This window comes from Leptopilina boulardi, unplaced genomic scaffold (genome assembly GCF_019393585.1).
Source record: "Leptopilina boulardi isolate dan_hultmark-lab unplaced genomic scaffold, ZJU_Lbou_2.1 LbouV2_368, whole genome shotgun sequence".
Taxonomy (NCBI): Eukaryota; Metazoa; Arthropoda; class Insecta; order Hymenoptera; family Figitidae; genus Leptopilina; species Leptopilina boulardi.
Genome location: NW_026137938.1, coordinates 348,974 through 367,663, shown reverse-complemented (window position 1 = coordinate 367,663; position 18,690 = coordinate 348,974). Strand labels below are relative to the sequence as shown.

Below are 18,690 nucleotides of genomic sequence, written 5' to 3'. Positions count from 1 at the left end.
TATCCCTAGGATATCCTAACCGCCGCTACTTTGGATATCCTTAAAGTATCCTTAGGATATCCAATAAATGTTTTTGGAATATCCTAGGATATCTGGTGCTGTGAGGGAGGTTTTAGGTTGGTTACTCTTGACGTGAAATGATCCATAAAGAGACAGCGGCGAAATCTGTTTATAATATATAGTTATATATAAATCAAAATTTGTTATATTTTGAATTGTCATTATCAATTATTTTATAAATAACGAAGACCCAAATTTTTCAACACTTGAGTCGTTTGGACAAAATTTTGTCAAATCTATTTAAGCGTCATGCAAGTTATAAAAGTTCAAATATACTTTTATTGAGAACTGCAGTTTAAAATTATTATTATTACTATCTCGTTGACGATAGATTAGTAACTCTTAAAACAAGTTGCGAGAATTCACAGATAATAATAATTTTCCATGATATTTTTAAGTACCGTATATAGATTAAGAAATACAAAGGAAGAAGTAAGACACGACGTAAATTGTACGGGTAGGAGAGCAGAGTTCGTATGGTGGAAGCTATTTGTCGCATGACAAATGAGAGTTTGCTGCGTCGTGGGTGGTTTGTCAGTCGGAGGAAAATGAGCAGTTCACAGAGTGTCAACAAATGTGTTATGTGTTGTTTTATTTTATTTTTTAATGCTGAGATATTCAAGTAGTACATACAGTAAAATTTTGGTTCAAATAAGTATATACTCAAATAGCACAAACATATGGTCACAATATTGCATCAATATTACACGAACATTGCATAATAAATATTACACAAATGGGACGCATGAATATTCTCTACATTGAGATTAGAATTTTTGAGGTGTGTAATTAAAAATTATCGAATTTATATTTAACAGAATTTTTTAAAGTAAACGTTTATTTTACAAAATTTATTTTACAACAGAATTTTTATATCGTAAAATTTTCGTTTGGCCGAACTTTGTAAACAGATAATAAATATTAAACAGCAGATGACACATAAACAGAATTAGGAATGTAAATTACTATGTGCAATTTACAGTATAAATAGTCCAAAATGTGGCATCTTTTTCGGGTGAGTTTTTTAAAGGCGTTTTACACAACACACTATAAGTTTCCGGTATACCGAAAAAAATGCATGCGATTATTTCTCGAAGAATTTAAAAATTTAAATATTTCTAAAAAAATACCATGCTATGAAGAATAAATTAATTTTCAGTTTATTATATATTATAATTTCCTCATTATTTATTCTTCATACTATTATTCGTATTTTTAAGAAATATTTAATTTTAAATTCTCTGACGAAAAATCGAATCTGTTTACCAAAATCAGTTTACTCTAAATCCCTAATAACACAAGATATCTTGGGATATATTGATAATATCCAGCAAATATCCTAGGGATGTCCTATGGATATCAAAAGGATTTCTTAAGAATATCCAAAAAATCGGCGGTTTGGGTATCCTTTGGATATCCCATGGATATCTGAGGATATCCACAGGATATCTTCTGGATATCTCTATAGACTTTCATAAATGTCCTCCAGATATCCCATAGATATCGTCAGGATATTCCACAGATATCATCAGGATATCCCATAGATATCGTCAGGATATCCCACAGATATTTTCAGGATATTCTCAGTATATCTTCTGGATGTCAAGAAGATATTCTCAGGATACTGTTTTCAAAGTCATTATGAGACCATTGATATAGATATCCTAGGGATATCCTTTTGTTATGAGGGATTGCACATAGTAATTTATATTGTCGTCTGCAGTTTAGTATTCATTATTAGGCCTAAGCAGAATGGAATCTCTAATTGTAAATCTTCGCTCTTATATGAGAGAGAAAAGGATAGAGATATCTTTTGTCCTTTTCTCTCTTATGTAAAAACTTAAGATTTACGATTAGTGATTTCATTCTGCGTTGGCCCATTTCTACATTAATTACATAATTATTTTGTGATTTATGTATTATTATGGTTTCAATACCTAATCATTTTGATAAAAAAAAATTTTTTAACTTTTAAAAATATGCGAATTGTAGACTCACCTTTAATGTATTGTGACAAATTAGAATTATTTTTAATTTAATTTTTATTTATTTGAATAAATTTAAAAAAATTTTATTTTTAATTTCAATAATTATGGAATTATTTTGTAAAATAAAAATACGATAGGGTAAATGCAATAATTATGGCGCGATTTGAGTCAAAACACCTTTGAAATAGAAAATTCGACATTTCTATTGTATAAAGTTAGTAATTGTATAAAAAGAAGATTAAAAAAATTTTTTAAAATCATTTTACAACAGTTATATTAAATATAATAGTAATAATAGTTATTTTTTATGAACGCGCCGTAATTGATGCACTCACCGTAATTGATACAATTACCCTATACCTAAAAATTCTATAAAGTAAAAATTTGTTTAAAAAGTAGAAATTCTGTCAACTGTAAATTCGAAAAATGGAAATTCATTTAAATAATAATTAAGTATATATCTAATAAAATTCTTGAAAATGAAAATTGTAATTATAATGATTTTTATGGGATAATCATGCTAAAATATGCTTTTCTAATTTTGCAAAACAGTTTCATGATATGGATTTTAAATTAAGTGGCAAAACTTAATCTCCAAGTTTCCATTTTGTCAACTCTGTAGGTTATCGACCCCTGTCTCCGTGACGCCAATTCGGAACATGGGCTTTGTCCACTTTTGAGATTAAGTCATCAATCTGTGGCAAAAGGGCAGTTAAATTTTTTTTTATTAATTCTAAGAGATTAAAAGTTATCCAGTTAAATTATTATATATTATTTTGCATATTCTAAATTTTGAAAAAAAAATTTTATTAAGAAATGTTTCTGTAAGAATTTTTTAATGTTTTTGTTTCTTTCTTTCGTTTTGTAATATTTTTATTACACAAAAATATCTAAAAAACAATTTTACAATTTAGAAGTTTAATTCGTTTTTCTTAATTGATAGAAATTTTTTTTAAATATTTGCAGATAATTTTATAAAGATAAATTTGAATAAAAACTGATTTTTTTCAAATGTACAACAATGTTATGTTAGCCCTTCAGGGGAATCGAGCAACGTTAACATAATAAATGATTTTGACCTTTATCACTCGGGGGAATAATATGTGCTTTTATGGTTGACATTTTAACATTTCCCCTTGGAAAAATTTTATACTCTGCCTACGATTAAATGAATGCTACTGCTAGTATATTGAAAAGTATCCGTTAATATTTTAAAGAACATGAATTTTTAGATTGAAATCAATGACCTCTTGGCTATTGTGTATTATACATATAAAATAAACTTCTTAGTTTCAAAAAAAAATTTCTTTAATTCAAAGAAATTTGTGCATTATATTAAAGAAATTCTAACATTGATATAGGGTCAAAGAAACATTTATTTGAATCAATTAAAAAATTTCTTTGTTTGAGATAATATTTTTTGAATCAATGATAATTTGTTGGAAACAAATAAATTTTCTTTGTATCAAAGAAAAAGTCAAAGAAATTGATTTGTTTGAATCAAAGAAATCTTTCTTCTTGGGTAAAAAGCTTGAAAAATTGGTCTTTTTGACTTTGTTTAAATACATATATTGTCATTAGTAATTGTTTAATAATCAATTTGTTCAAAAATATTGATACTTTCGATAATTTTCGATGAACATTGAGGTTTCGAGAACGATATCTCGTTGGCCTCAATGTTCACTAGATCGATGCTCAATATGTTTAATATAGGAACATCTATAAGTTTTTCTCTCGAAGTTGTAAACTTATTTAAACAAATTTAATATAAACATATTTAAAATATTTTTTCATAAACCAATATTTGGATTAAAATAATGAAAATAATTTTCCTGACAATTTTCTTATTTTTCTACACGGAGAAAACTGAATATTAACCGTTATGATATATACTAAAGATATTATATTTTTGTTTTCACATACTGATAGCCATTTAGAAATTAAAACTTAATATTAAGAAGTTAAAATTATATTATTATAACTATTATAATTTATTTATAATATAAATTTATTAAACAAAAAATTATAAGAATATAAATAATAATAATTTTAAATAATATTGAATAATAGGTTAGAATAGAAAATTTTTTTCTAGTATTAATAGAGATTCAGAAAAAAATTTTTTTTTTATATAAAATTGCATGTTGCAAATATATATTTCTTTAATTATTGTTGACGAGACTTAATTTGAATAGCGCGAATCACAATTGCAGCACAAGTTAAAAATATCAAGTTGAAAGAGAAACAAAGAAAAAGAACGAAACAGAAAGGAAGAGAAGGACTGAGAAACTTTTTAGCATTAATGAAAGCAATCAATTTCAGTCTCCAATGTTCTTATAGTTACACCCTTACTTTAGCAGCTTTTTTTTTTTAAAAAAAAAAAAGAAAGACAATTTGTGGAATAAAGAAGATCTACCCAAAACATCTAAATAATTCAGTCAAAAACATGACTTAGTTACATTTATACAATGATCTTTGCTCTACTTACAGAGGAAATTAAATTAAAATGATCTCCGAACGTTACACGAATAATAATTTTTTTAGATTAAGAATCGGAAGTTTGTCATGCGCTATTTGGCATAATTCTTGTCAACTATCGCACCCTGCTTTAGTGAAAAAGTGACATTATTGTTAAAATTAAAAGTTACTAAAATTTTCACTAGAGCAGGGTGCGATAGTTGACAAGAATGATGACAAATGGCGAGTGTTGACAATGGTATAATCTTCCAATCATGTCAAATTCTTATTGACATTGTAAAATAATCAGTGGATCATCTGAATTGTTTCACTTTGCAGGGAATGGTAGCTTTTTTTCTATACATGACTGCGAACTAAAATAGAGAAAAGGAGAATGAAGTATAAGTAAAGATATGTCATATTTCGGACGTTGTACTCGAAATTTATACACGCCCATTCTAAATCAAACATTCTAATTTTAATTCAAACCAATAATAAACTTTTAAATGAAAGTTTTTAAATGATGAATATTTTATATCGGAAATATTTCCTAAAAATTAAATCAAAATATTAATTTTTTCTTCTAAAGAAAAATAGAGAAACATTTGGGCATTTCTTTCAAATTTTTATTCACATACACACATAAACAAACAGGAAACTAATGACATTAGGTCCAAACTAAAACTAAACTTCGCGGGGTGTGTGAAGGCCATCTAAAGAATTAGATTGTTAAACAAGTCGACCCGACGAAACACGATGTAATGGTCTGATGGTTTAAGGGAAACTGAGAATCTCTTTAAAACAGCAGTAAAGTACCATTAATCTCAGGGAAATGGATCTTCACTTACTCTGAAAACAAACTAGTTAAATACTTCTGAAAAATATAAAAATATGTCTCAACGGTTCATGATACCTGTTTGTCTTTGTCAACCAAAAAAAAAGTTCACAGTCTTAAGAAACAAATTTTATTTCTTATTTCATTAAATCTTTTCGTGATCATTTAATTTATTAGTTTTATATTATATTGCTAACCTGGTTCAATCTGTATTGTATAACATTTTTCTTAATTTAAAAGGATATTACAAAATCTTGAAAAATCATAATAAACATAACCTTAAATTTGTTTACCCCAAGGTTCCTTTTGTTTAATTTATTTGTAAATTTTATTTTAATATATAGAAAACATCTATCACCTTCATATAAAAATATTATTTATTTCACTGAAAATTATATTACGTTTGATTTAAACTTAAGGGTTAATTCAGAATGGGCGCATGTAAATTTCCGCTGGAATTCGAGTAGAACGTCCGAAATATGCCATATCTTTATAAATTTGGCACCTACTTTACTGTGCTTTTCTTTATTCTAGTTCCCCTCTATGTATCGAAAAAAGCTACCATTCGCTGCAAAGTGTCACAATTTAGATGTTTCACTAATTATTTTGTCAATAAGATTAATTATTATTATTAATTATGATTAATTATTATTATTAATTATTTTCATTTGTCCAAAACTGCAAATGTCCGACAAACAATGGACAAAAAGATTTTGGCGCTAATTTAAAAATTAAGCAATCGGTAATTATCAAAATAAGTTGTGATTGATTAATTTTAAAATTCGCGCCGAAATTTTTCTGTCGTCAACTACCGCTCCCTGTTCTAGTGAAAATTTAGTAACTTTATAGTAACATTTCATTTTAACTATAAAGTGGTTGGTAGCCATTGTCCCTACTCGCCATTTGTCATAAATCTTGTCAACTAGCGAACACTGATATAAAAATTTAGTGACTTTTTTGTTAAAATTAAAAGTTACTATAAAGTTACTAAATTTTTACTAGTGCAGGGTACTGTAGTTGACAAGAATTATGATAAATGACGAGTGGGTATTTTGGAGAGTGGGGACAATGGAAACCAACCATATATCTATATACCTATATTAGAATTAAAACGAACATAACCTCAAAATTCAAGGTCTAAGGTCCCCTAACCAAAAGTTACGTCTTTTCACGGCGTGAAAATAGACAATCGTATCACGTCTTGCTACGGCATGAAAATAGTCAAAGGACTAAAGTCACGTCTTTTCACGGCGTGAAAATAGATTTAAATATAACCTCAAAATTCAAGGTCATAAGTCAAACATAACCACAAAATTGAAGGACTTAGGTCAAGAAGATGAACCCTAACCAAGAAACATAAATATAACCTAAAAATGATTAGTATAAAGCCACAAAAAATAAATTTTCACCTATATAGGTAAAAGTAATAGAGGTTAAAATATATATAATAAAAATTCCCGAGTTGGAATAATTTTGACTGCCACCAGTTGACTTTTATACATTACAGCAGCACACCAAAGTATATTTCACTGATGCAAATTTTTCTTTTTGACTTTAAATTCACATTATATACATATATTGTCTACTTGGCAAGAATGTATTAGATCATGACATGTCATTCGCGTCAACGAATGAGTAAATTTAACAGTGATGATGGGCAATATGTCTTAGGGTAATTGCAGTCTGCCTCAGTGTGTTGGGGGGACACATTTACACCCAAATAGGGGGAATGAGTTTATGAGGATGAAGGTTTAGGTTGGAAACCAAGAACGAAGTCATATATAGCGTTGGGCGAGGGCGAGGAAGTCAACTATCGAGGGTGAGGGTAGATTTGATGCAGATGAGAGTGTCTCATCATCCTCGAAGTTTCAAGTGCATCGATCATGTGCGTATGTGTGCATCACTGTTTTATACTAAAACGTATTTTCCTTTTAATTTGCTGGGTTACCTCTCTGGTATATTAATCTCCTTTGTCATGGGATGTATAAATGATTGAAGATATACATCTACTCAAAAAGACATGTATAATAAATTGTGTGTTTTGGTCTAAGAAAATAAAACCATATAAAAGATTTTTGCTTATTATTTTCTCGTATGTTAATTACAATACAGAATAGTAAAAAAATTCTACCCTTCTAAATTGTCTTTTTAGTGTCGTATGTGAGGAATTAATTATATACTGAAATTATTATATATGTATATATATATTTTAGGTTGACAATTTCCTGCATACAGTACTGATTACATAAGATTTCCTTTACATGAGACAACAGTACCACAATCTCACCGTATCTAGTATCACACACTGCGCGTGAAACGATGAAGGGAAAAAACAAGTTGAATGTGTATATATATTCGAAAGCAAAAGGAGCGCGCGAAAGACGAAACGAAAGAACGTATACATACTGAAATGTAAACCGGCCCTTGTGAGATTCGCAATGCGACAACGGTCCCACCAACGCCAATGACTAACCGCACCTTCCGGGGGGAGAAGAGGCAATCCAGACTTGATGCGAAGCAATGCGTTATAAAGCCATAAGTACAGGTGGAAATAGGGGCAAAACCTCCTCTCGACCAACAACTATTAGTCCTCCCACTTACGAGATGTGAGAGGGCCTTCATCAACCCTTCACCGCACAATCTTTGGTCAGTTGCATTATTCGCATGTAGTCAATCAGTTTATCCGATAAATCGGTTTACCCGGCGCATATCGGTCTATATATCTACTAACACGGAAGTTTTCCGGAACATTTGTTCATCTTACAAATCATAGTGTACTCACGACAATGTAGTTATTGCATCTAACAAAAAAGACTACGGGAAATTTTATTTATTTTGCAAATCAGTGTACATGAAAATCTGTTTATCTATAAAGAATCAGGTTACCCGAAAATTTATTTTCCTAACAAAAATCAGGTGTAACTGGAAATCTTATTTCCCAATAAATCATGCGGTTTACCCGGAGATCTGTTTATCCGGCAGATCGGCCTACCTAAAAATCAATTTACCCGAAAATTGGTTTACCCAACCATATCTGAAATTTTTTTTACTTATTAAATCAGTTTATTCGAAAATTAATTTACCCAATAGATTAGGTTACCTTTCAGATCGGTCTACTCAACAAATCAATTTACCCGAAAATCTATTTTCCTGATGAATCAGTTTATCCAAAAATCAGTGTACCTTGAAAATCAGTCTATACCCAATAAGTTTGTTTACTTTTCAAATCGATTCACTCGGTAAATTGATTTAACCATAATAAACCATTTTACCCGCCAAAAAAATAATTTTGCCCTGACAAGGTTGACACAAAAATATTATTTTCTTTTTCCCTAATTTCCAGTCAGAATTTTAAAATTTTTTCCCTTACCCTATAATGAAAATATTTCAAAAGCATTTCGATAACAGGCCTCGGATTGCACGACTTTTTCAATTTTTTTAATTTTTTAAAATTGAATTCCTAAAAAAATATATTAACTTGAATTGTTTACAAAATCAATTATTTTCAATAATTTAGAAAAAACTCTTCGAAAATTACATGATTTAAAATAGTTTTCAATTGAAAATTCACTAGAGTTGAATTATTGTCTATATTTTTTCAAAAAGTTTCACAACTTTAAAATGAAAGTTTCAATTAATAATCTCCTGAAATTCCATTATTATTTCACGAAATTTTAACTCGAACTCTTCTAAAATATACAATTGTTTCTAAAATTGAAAAATTTAATTTTTATAATTTTAATCAAGATTTTCGAAAATTCAATTATTTAAAACAGTATATCGAATTCAAAATTCTCCAAAGTTTAATTATTGATTAAAGCTTATAAAATAACTACAGAAATTCCAATTTATGAAAAATATTTTAATTAAAAATTTCCTGAAATTTAATTAGTTTCAAAACTTTTAACTTTTACTCTTCCAAAACTCAATTATTCCTTAAATTTTTAACTTCATTTTTTTTCCAAAAAAATTTTAACTCGAATACTTCCAAATTCAATTAGTACTTAATTCAATGATTGATTCAGTTGAATTCAATTCCATTGAAAATTTTTTCTCCAAATTTTTATCTATATTTTATTATTCTTTGTTTAATTAATTATTTCAATAGTTTTAATCGAATTTTTCAAAAATTCAATTATTTAGGACATTTTTTAATTAGTGTTTATATTTCCAACAAAATTATAATTTTTGAAATCTCAAAAAATGTAATTATTTATAAAAACTGTAACTCCATTAAAATTCAAATATTCAGAACATATTTCTATTATGTTTAAAAAATTTTAATCATGCTCTTCAAAATTCAATTATTTTTAAAATTTTATTTACAAATCTTCTGGAGTTCAATTATTTTACAAATTTTCATTTAAAATTAATTTTTTCAATAATATTTTAATTAAATTCTTGGAAAATTTAATTATTTAACACAATCTCCAAAATACTGAATTCGAATAATGTGCTTATATCAGACTTGAAATTTTTTTTTAAATTTAACTTTAAATTATTTTTGAAAATGAAAATAAAATGACTTTTTTTTCTTACAAAAGTCGATCCGAGACCTACAATTATATATATAAATATAAGACAATAATTTTTAAAAGCAAAAGTTTGAATTGAAAATTTCAAAAATTATAATTTTGGTAACATTTTTAGAAATTTGATATTTTTCCAGTACTTTTTATAAAATCCCCTGACTTTTCTAATGATTTCCCTGACCAATTTCACTTTCCCTGAATTTTCCATGAATTCTCTGACCCGTGGCAACCCTGCTTGATTTATTTAGTTTCTCATTTTATTATCAAAGTTGTTCCATAACACTATGGGTTACAAAAAAATGGCGATGTCGTGTTTATTTAAAATTTCTTGTGTTTATTGAAAGTTTAGGTTTCACTGAACAAGAAAACAAACAAAAATTTTTTCTTTCGGTCAGTTCCATAAAAACGAGATTAAAGTGTAAATTAAAAAAGTAGAATTTTTATCCCAAAATCGGTATAAAAATTAACTGCAACAAATTTTATCCTAGTTGGGGGCGTCTATATGTGATAATTAGTATTGGTTAAAATTATCCACAACAAAATTTATCTAGCATTTTTTATGTCATAAAAAATCGCTTTTTTCAACACTTTTTAAAGTACTGTAAAATTTAAACAAAATATGATAAAAATCTCTACACGGGCTTAAATGACAGCCTAAACCTTCAACTTTAGACCACTTTTTAAAATAGATTTTCATAACCGGATTTATTTTTTAACTTGTCACTTGGAAGTTTTTAACTTTTCTATTGACTAATCAAAAGTTGTATTTAAAAAATTCAAAACGGCGGTTTCAAAATGGGATCGAAAAATTTTAAAATTGAATGAATTCTTTTGCAGCTTCTTCGGGGGTTTTCGGTGCGTTGCAGTAGATTACAAATCTAAAATTTATTTTAAAAAATAAAAAATGCCGGATACATAATTAGACGCAGATATACATTTTTCAAATTATAATTTTATTATAATTATAATAACACAAGATATCTTGGGATATATTGATAATATCCTGCAGATATCCTAGGGATGTCCTATGGATATCATTCTAGGATATCGACCATTGAAATGGATATCCTTTTGTTATGAGGGAATTATCAATTTTTACTGTTTGAGATAACGATTACATAATAAATTAGTTTTAGTTAATTTTAGTTTTTTTTATTTGCTTTTCAGTTTTTGGATCTAAAATTGAAGGTTTAGGCTTAAATTTAAGCCCTTGTAGAGATTTTTATCAATGTTTTCATTTTAGTACTTCAAAAAGTGCTAAAAAAACGATTTTTAAACACTTTACGTTTTTATAGAATCACACAAAAAACAAATACTGAAATCGTTAACATCTTAAAATCAAAATGCCTGAAAACTAGTGTAATTTTTATCTTAAAACTAGATTAAGTCAATTTTTGGAACTTAAAATCATACACTCAAGGCTGAAATTCAGTAAAAATGGTTCTAATGTTAACGGATTTAGACAAAAAAGTGAACTAAAAGTATTATTTTTTAGTGTGAACTGACCGAATGAAAAAAAAATTTTATTTGTTTTCTTGCTCAGTGTGACCTAAATAAACACAAGGAATCTTCTATTATATTAAGTTAACAAATATCCAAAAGCGACACCGACACCGCGTTACCTCGACACCGTCCTTGGAAAATCTATTTTCACTTATTTTCAAATAAATCAAAATACTTTGCCATATGCTTTTAGAAAATCTTACATACTTTTTTTTGTAACATGTTTTTTCAACTTTAACCCGAAAAAGGGTTATTTTGCAATTTTGTGCAATTTTTTACGAATTTTTGGATATATATACCTTTAAAATCTCTTTATAAAGGTTTACTCTGGATAATAAAAATAAATACAGATACTTTAAATGGTTTTTCGATTTATTATGAACATTTTTCTAAAAAATTTGCAAAATCTCCATGTGTTTGTGGGGCAATTTACAGCAATATAATATAATATAATATAATATAATATAAGATAAAAAAAAATATATTATAATATAATATAATTAATATTGTTGTTATAATTATAATAAATTAAAACATTTAATATTTAATAATTGTCATTTCATCCTTCAATGATAATGATCAAAATTAAGATAAATTTTATACAATATTAATAATATATTAATTTAAAACATAAATTATATATATAATATTCATAAACTACAATATGTAAACAACAATAAGTACAACTATAACCGAGCGAGCGAGGAATACATCGCTAGTTAAAAATAAACACATCACCATTTTTCTTCTAACCCACAGTGATAATCAATGAGAAATTTGTTTTCCTTAAAAATTGTCACAAGAAATATGGAGTAAAAGAAAAAAAAATTGGAAAAAATGAAACTCGACATCTAACAGGAGGAAAAGAAATTGGCATACTGTCGACGCGCCCTTCGCGAATCTTGCATCTCTCTCTCTCACTCACTCTCTCATCCTTGCTCATGAATAAACAGAGTCGCTTCTCTGGTGTGTGCTGCTGCGTGATTTCGCGTGGGATTGTTGGCGGTAGACCAGCCGACGAACGCTTATTTCGCAACCTTTACCACTGTGTGTTGTTGTCGATGCCAATAACGGGCATTATCCCACGCGCGACGCCAAAACCTAGAGCGTTACTATAGCAACCCTCCGGAGAATACGCCCAAAATTTCCATCACGTGACCTCACTTCCACCAACTGGAATCACGAGTCTACGGGATGCTGTGGTACAATTCTAAGGGTTGCAGGGCGGAGTCTTCATCGTTGAGGGCGAGAGAGAGAGAGACAGAGAGAGAGGGGGTGAATGTTTCATGTTTTCCAAATGGGCGAGAAGTCACCAAAAGTCACGTGCCACCGTCAAAGACTGTCCATGCTACCGTGTCGTCGCGAGACCAATCACCGTGAACGCTAGTTTTCCTAAATAATAATCCCAAAATCAAATTAACCGATTTCACTATCCTTTATCTTAATTCAAAATTTTTTTAAATTCTCTTACTTTTTTCTACATTTATGAAAAAAAATTTATTACTGACATGAATTAAAATCTAGTGATTGTGAGTGCTGTGTGCGAATATTAAAAAAAGAAATGCAAACGTCCGATTGTAAACAAAAATATTTTTCCTAATATGTAAAATTCTTTTTTTTTATGTTTATACAAAAATCTATATATGAATAGAGGACATTTATTTTCAAGTTAAGAGAAAGAATGAGCAATTATTTCGTACGTCCACTAAGAGGTCGAATATTGCATCAATCCAAATGGACTAAAACGATATCGTTAGCGAAATAAATCTTTTTGAAATTCATTTTTGAATTTTTATATAGTGAATTATATATTGAACTCTTGAAAAAAAGTTATTGTGATTTTTTTTCGAATAAAAGGCCATAAGATGAAGCGGCAGGATCGGACGGATGCCCGCTGCCATCATCATCACCACCCGTCGGCAACAACAAAAACCTTTTTGATCACTGTCCATTGTAAAACTGACATCGTAAAGTGTCCATGCTTTTCGAAGTCAATGTGAAAAAAAATTGTGTTAAGAAGTCTTCATTAAAGTTCAATACATTTTTCGAACACCTTTTCGAAAAGCCACCACCTGGATATAGTTACATTTATCATCTCTCTCTCTCTCTCTCACCGAAAAAAAACCCTATAAGGATAAACTAGTGCCGAAATGGATCTTAGTACAGCTTATCGATATAATCAAAATATGATGGAATACTACACTTGTGAGTCGGTTTTGCAACATTTATATAACTATATATGTAGAGAGAGAAATAAATTTTCTTTTTTTTTCCTATATATGAAAGCAGCAGTTTTTCGCATTTCACTTTAATTAGTCCAATAGGCGAAAAACAAATATTCCGTTTTAACTCAGTTATAAATACCACTGGTTTCATTTAGTGAAAATTTCACTGGAAACCAGTGGATTTTCACTGATTGACAGTGAAAATCTCACTGATTGAATTAGTGAAATCTGTTTTATCGGCAGAGTCTACTGATTCAATCAGTGAGGTTTTTGATTGTTAATCAGTGAAAATACACTGGTTTCCAGTGAAATTTTCATTGAATGAAACCAGTGGTATACTTATAACTGGTACACCAGTGAAATTCTACTAATTCAAATTTACCTGATACTTTGAGACGAGCTTCGACATCCTACGGGAACCTAAAATTTTTTTGAGAAATAGGTGCAAAAACTCAGTTTTTCTTGCAAATTGTCACCTACCATTGCATTTTAGCGTAAAAATAGTTGGAAAAAAAGTGTATGAAAATATTTTGCAAAAAAAAACAATGTGATTCCCTAATAATTTCTGAGGTAAAGTCTCATCTCTAAGTTGACCCTTTTTGAGGTTGAAAATAATTTCCAGAAGTTGCTTTCAATTATTACGTTCTCAAAAGTAATTAAAAAAAAATTATAACTTAAATAATTTTTAAAGTAGAATGTTCTTTTGTCAGTTTCATGCACAGTTTAATAATCTTTACTCTCTTAATCAGAATCAGTGAAAAGTGGGTCATTGATTTAAAATCAGTGAGAAATTCACTGGGAATCAGTTAAATTTAACTGGAAATCAATGATCTTCACTGAAAATCAGTGAAAAGTGAGTCACTGAATTGCAAAATCTGTAAAGATCTCACTGATTCAGATTAAGAGAGTATAAGTTTGTATATGTCTAAGATTTGAAAAATAACAAAAACTTACATTTGCAAAAAAATACGGAACCTTTGTAATTTATCCTCAAAAAAGATCAATTTTGAAAAACTCACGCAAAAAAATCTTTACCTAGATCAGCGATATGTTTCACTAAAATAGAGAAAAATTTGGCTATTCTAGAGAAATATATATCGCTGTTTCAGATATATACTTATCGCTGTTCCAGGCCATAATTTTTTTCCGTGCTGCATTTCAGAAACTATTAAAGCTATATTCCATTGGTTTTTTTGTTTCAAATTGTCAAAAAATTAGTCAGCATGACCTTTCTACACGGAGAAAAATGAAATTTGAAAATTATAAATACGTACAGTCCTAGTAATTGAGGAATGCGAATCCACGATGAATTTTAGAAGAGTCATAGAGTTTTGTATTTAGAAGTACAGAAATTAGGAACGTAAATCAGTAGCGTTAGACTTTATAGTAACAAAAAATTATGAACGTAAACAAGTGGCAATTATTTCAAAAACTTTTGGACTATTTCTGAAAATACGTTTTTTTTGCGTGTATTGGTGTCTTTTTCGACAAATCATTAATTTAAAAGTTGTACTGGAAAAACTGAAAAATACTGGATTTTGGCTTAAATCACGAAATAAACAGGTTTTTTGCGGAAACCATATTACGGTCAATTTTCATGCTATTGGATTCATTTTTTTTTTTAAATTACTAGAAATTTTATATACATTTTCTTTTTCATATATAGTAACTATATTTTTATACACTAAAATGTAATGAAAGGCGGCAATTTGCCGCTAATTTTTTGCACTTATTTCATAAAAAAATTTAGATTCCCGCGTAGAAGTTCGAAGTACTAAATTTAAAAAGGTTTAAACCGCAAACAAAATTTGCGGTCCTGAGTTAAAACATTTAAAAATGCGAAACTTAATTGGACTAAAAAGTATTCAGTAAATTTACGGAAAAATTACAAAATGCTTTTTTATAAATTCTGTTTCATTCGAGGTTTCATTGTACACTGTTAGAAATCAGACTCTAACTTTACACCAAAAAGATTAGAATTATATCTCGAAATGTGTGAATGCTTGCATGTCATTGGATATGGACAAAAAACTTTAATCTATTGAAATGTAAACATTCGCAGCACTTTTCGAGATTTAAACTATATAATTCTAATCTTTTTATAGTCTATAAAATTGTATTGTTCGATATCTTAAATTTCAAGAACTATATATAGTAGAAATTTTAGTAAATATTTTGCAATTTAATGAATAGGTTTTAAAATATGTAATAAAGATATATAAAAAGTACTAGATTTCTGAAAATATATATCAATCTTTAATTAATGTATTTCAAATTTTAGTAAATATTTACAAACTTCAATATATTTTTAGTAATTCTAATAAGTCTTTCCTGGGGTACAGTATTTTATTATATAACTTTGCTATATTTTTACACTACAAAAACTGCAAAAAATGTCTAATTTTTCCATTTTTAAACATTTTCTTTAAATTGAAAAACCTTTTTATTAAAATTTCTACTCCATTTATGGAAATTTCGTATATGTGACACTCTACGACAAAAGGGACCTTAAAATGAAAAACGTTTAGGTTATGTTTAGTGATATTTGCTTAAACGTTCATTTTCAATCATAAAATCAAAATCAGTTTCTATTGAATATTTTAGATGTAATGAAGACATAATTATAAAGAATTAATTATCTTTGTGTATATTTTTAAAACAAACATAACCTAAAATGTTTCACCTTTAAGGTCTCTTTTCTCATGATGCGTCACATATATTTTTTTCTTTTTTCTAAATTTTCATTTCTATTCGTATATTGTTTACTTTTGTTCACTTATTTTACAAAAATACACGCATAGAAAAAGTTTGCTGTAATAGGAGTGAAATGTTTGCTGTCACATCAAATTATGTCATAGCAAAAAATTTAGCTGCGTGATTACTAATTTTCAGGGTGGCGATATGACCGGAAAATGACCAGGAATTTAAAATGTGACCGGGAAATGACCGGGAATTTTTCAGATATATTAAAAATTTATATCGTCTATTACATCTTGTTGCATTAATTTCTCAGAAAAATGTATTTTTAAAATAAGTATCTAATTATTTTTTTGTGGTAGTGCATTATTAAAATTTATTAGAAGAATTAATATTAAAAAATAAAAAAGTTATGAATTTTGTTAGAAAAATGGTCATTATCATAAAAATATTATACTAGTCAAAATCACTTTATTTCTATTATAAAATGTCAAATTAGAAAAAAATTTTTTAAATAAAATCGTCGACAAATCCTGAATGTAAATCATAAACAAATTCAATTTATTTAAAATAAAAAAGTATGGATGAATTTCGGTATTGATAAAATTAAATATTTGGTATTATTTTATTTTATTCGTCATCCGAATTAAAATTTTAGGCAATATAAAAACAGTAAATTTTTTTTATATATATATAAGATCGTGAAATAAAAAAATAAGCATATATATATATATATATATATATGCTTATTTTTTTATTTCACGATCTTGACCTTGAAAATAATAAAACAAGTTAAAAAATTTATTTAAGATAGAAAATCGATTACAGTTGGTTTTCAGATAAATATGACAGCAATAAGCATGAAATCCACAAAAAAGACACATTTTTTATGTTTTATAATTTTAAAAGAAAAGACAAATTTCGGTGTTGGTCAGTCTAATTCTTCTACTTTTATCTTAATTTAAAACTATTGTTATTGACAAAAGTTAAATGTCATTATAATTTATATTAATAAAATAATAATAAAAATTTACAAATTTTTCTTCTAAAATCATGCAGGCATTCTAGTACAGGTTAGAATATTAGGACCCGACGCATGGCGTCAAATTGGAATGGAATTTTTGTATCCCTCTAAAAATCTTACAACAAAACATTGTTCTTTAAAGTCTATTAAACTTTAAGGTTAGGTTATCAAAAACGATAATTCTCTTGATTTAATAGCGGTTAATGTATAAATATTTTTCACTTACAAAACTTCGAATCTTATTGTTTATAATTTTATATAAACTCACGTTTTCTCTAAAAATTTTTATTTCAAAGGTTCCGTATAGTTATAATTGTGCATCTAATATCAACGATAATATATTTTTACTACAAACTGTTTGACAATACTCACCGGCGCGCCAAAGCATAAGCTGATGATTTTTGAATGTGATCTAATTGGTAAAAAAAACCGCGGGATAATTTGAAATGTTCTTTATCGTATATACTTCATTTACTTATTATTATTTATTTATTATTTTATTTTAAATTAGGGAATATTCATTATTGTTAGTAAATTTTCATAAGAGAACATTCCCGACAAATCACATAGAATATTTCATAATTTTTCCCCAAAGAATTTTAGAGAAATATTTCACAAATTTTTGGAAAAAACGTTTCTCCAAAAAATATTGGTCAATATTCGCAAAAATTTTGGGATTTTTATTTTTTTGCAACATTCAAGAATGTAATTTTTAAAATATTTATTTATTTGTCATTTAAGGACAAAAAATATCATTTTTAAGGGGAGTCACGCAACCTTTATTTTGACCCACTTAAATTTAAATTATTAAACGATTATTTTCTTTCTTGCATCATTTGGATCCTAAAAAACATATAAGGTGGTTAAAAAAAGAAAATTTTATTTTTTGACCATTTTAGAATTTTTATTTTTTGAAAAAATTAATATTTTTGAAAATCAATGCGAGAAATTCTAAAGAATCATTAAAAAAGTGTGGAAAAAATTTGACGATGAAAAATATTTAAAATTGTGAAAGAAGATACATATTTAATAGAAGAGTGCAATGATGTTTTAACTGATATTTTTCTTTTTTTTCTTGAAAAAATTAAAATTTTTAAAAATCCATGCGAGAGATTCCTAAGAATCATTAAAAAAGCGTGGAAAAAAATTGGCAATGAAAAATAGTCAAAAAATTGAAAAAGAAGATACGTAGATATTTAAAATATTAATTTTTTTAAGAAATTAATTTCTAAAATGGTCAAAAATTAAAATTTTATTTTTTCGACCATCCTGTATGTTTTTAGGACCCAAATGATGCAAGAAAAAAAAAATCTTCCTCTACGATCATTAAAATGTAAAGGATTCTTTTTCAAAATGAAGGTTGTGACTC

At 27.5% G+C, this 18,690-nt stretch overlaps 1 protein-coding gene across 5 annotated transcripts in view; it reads left to right on the top strand.

Moving 5' to 3' along the window:
- Positions 1-18,690, top strand: part of LOC127287260 (paired box protein Pax-5) — a 185,608-nt gene that overhangs the window by 99,161 nt on the left and 67,757 nt on the right. The window contains exon 1 of one of the 5 annotated variants that reach the window (XM_051314097.1): positions 12,657-13,580. The exons of the other annotated variants lie outside the window; for them this stretch is intronic. Within the exon in view, the coding sequence (XP_051170054.1) occupies positions 13,526-13,580 (55 nt within the window). The 5' untranslated portion in view covers positions 12,657-13,525. Of the gene's footprint in view, positions 1-12,656; positions 13,581-18,690 lie in introns of those variants that run through there. 5 annotated transcript variants of the gene reach the window in all.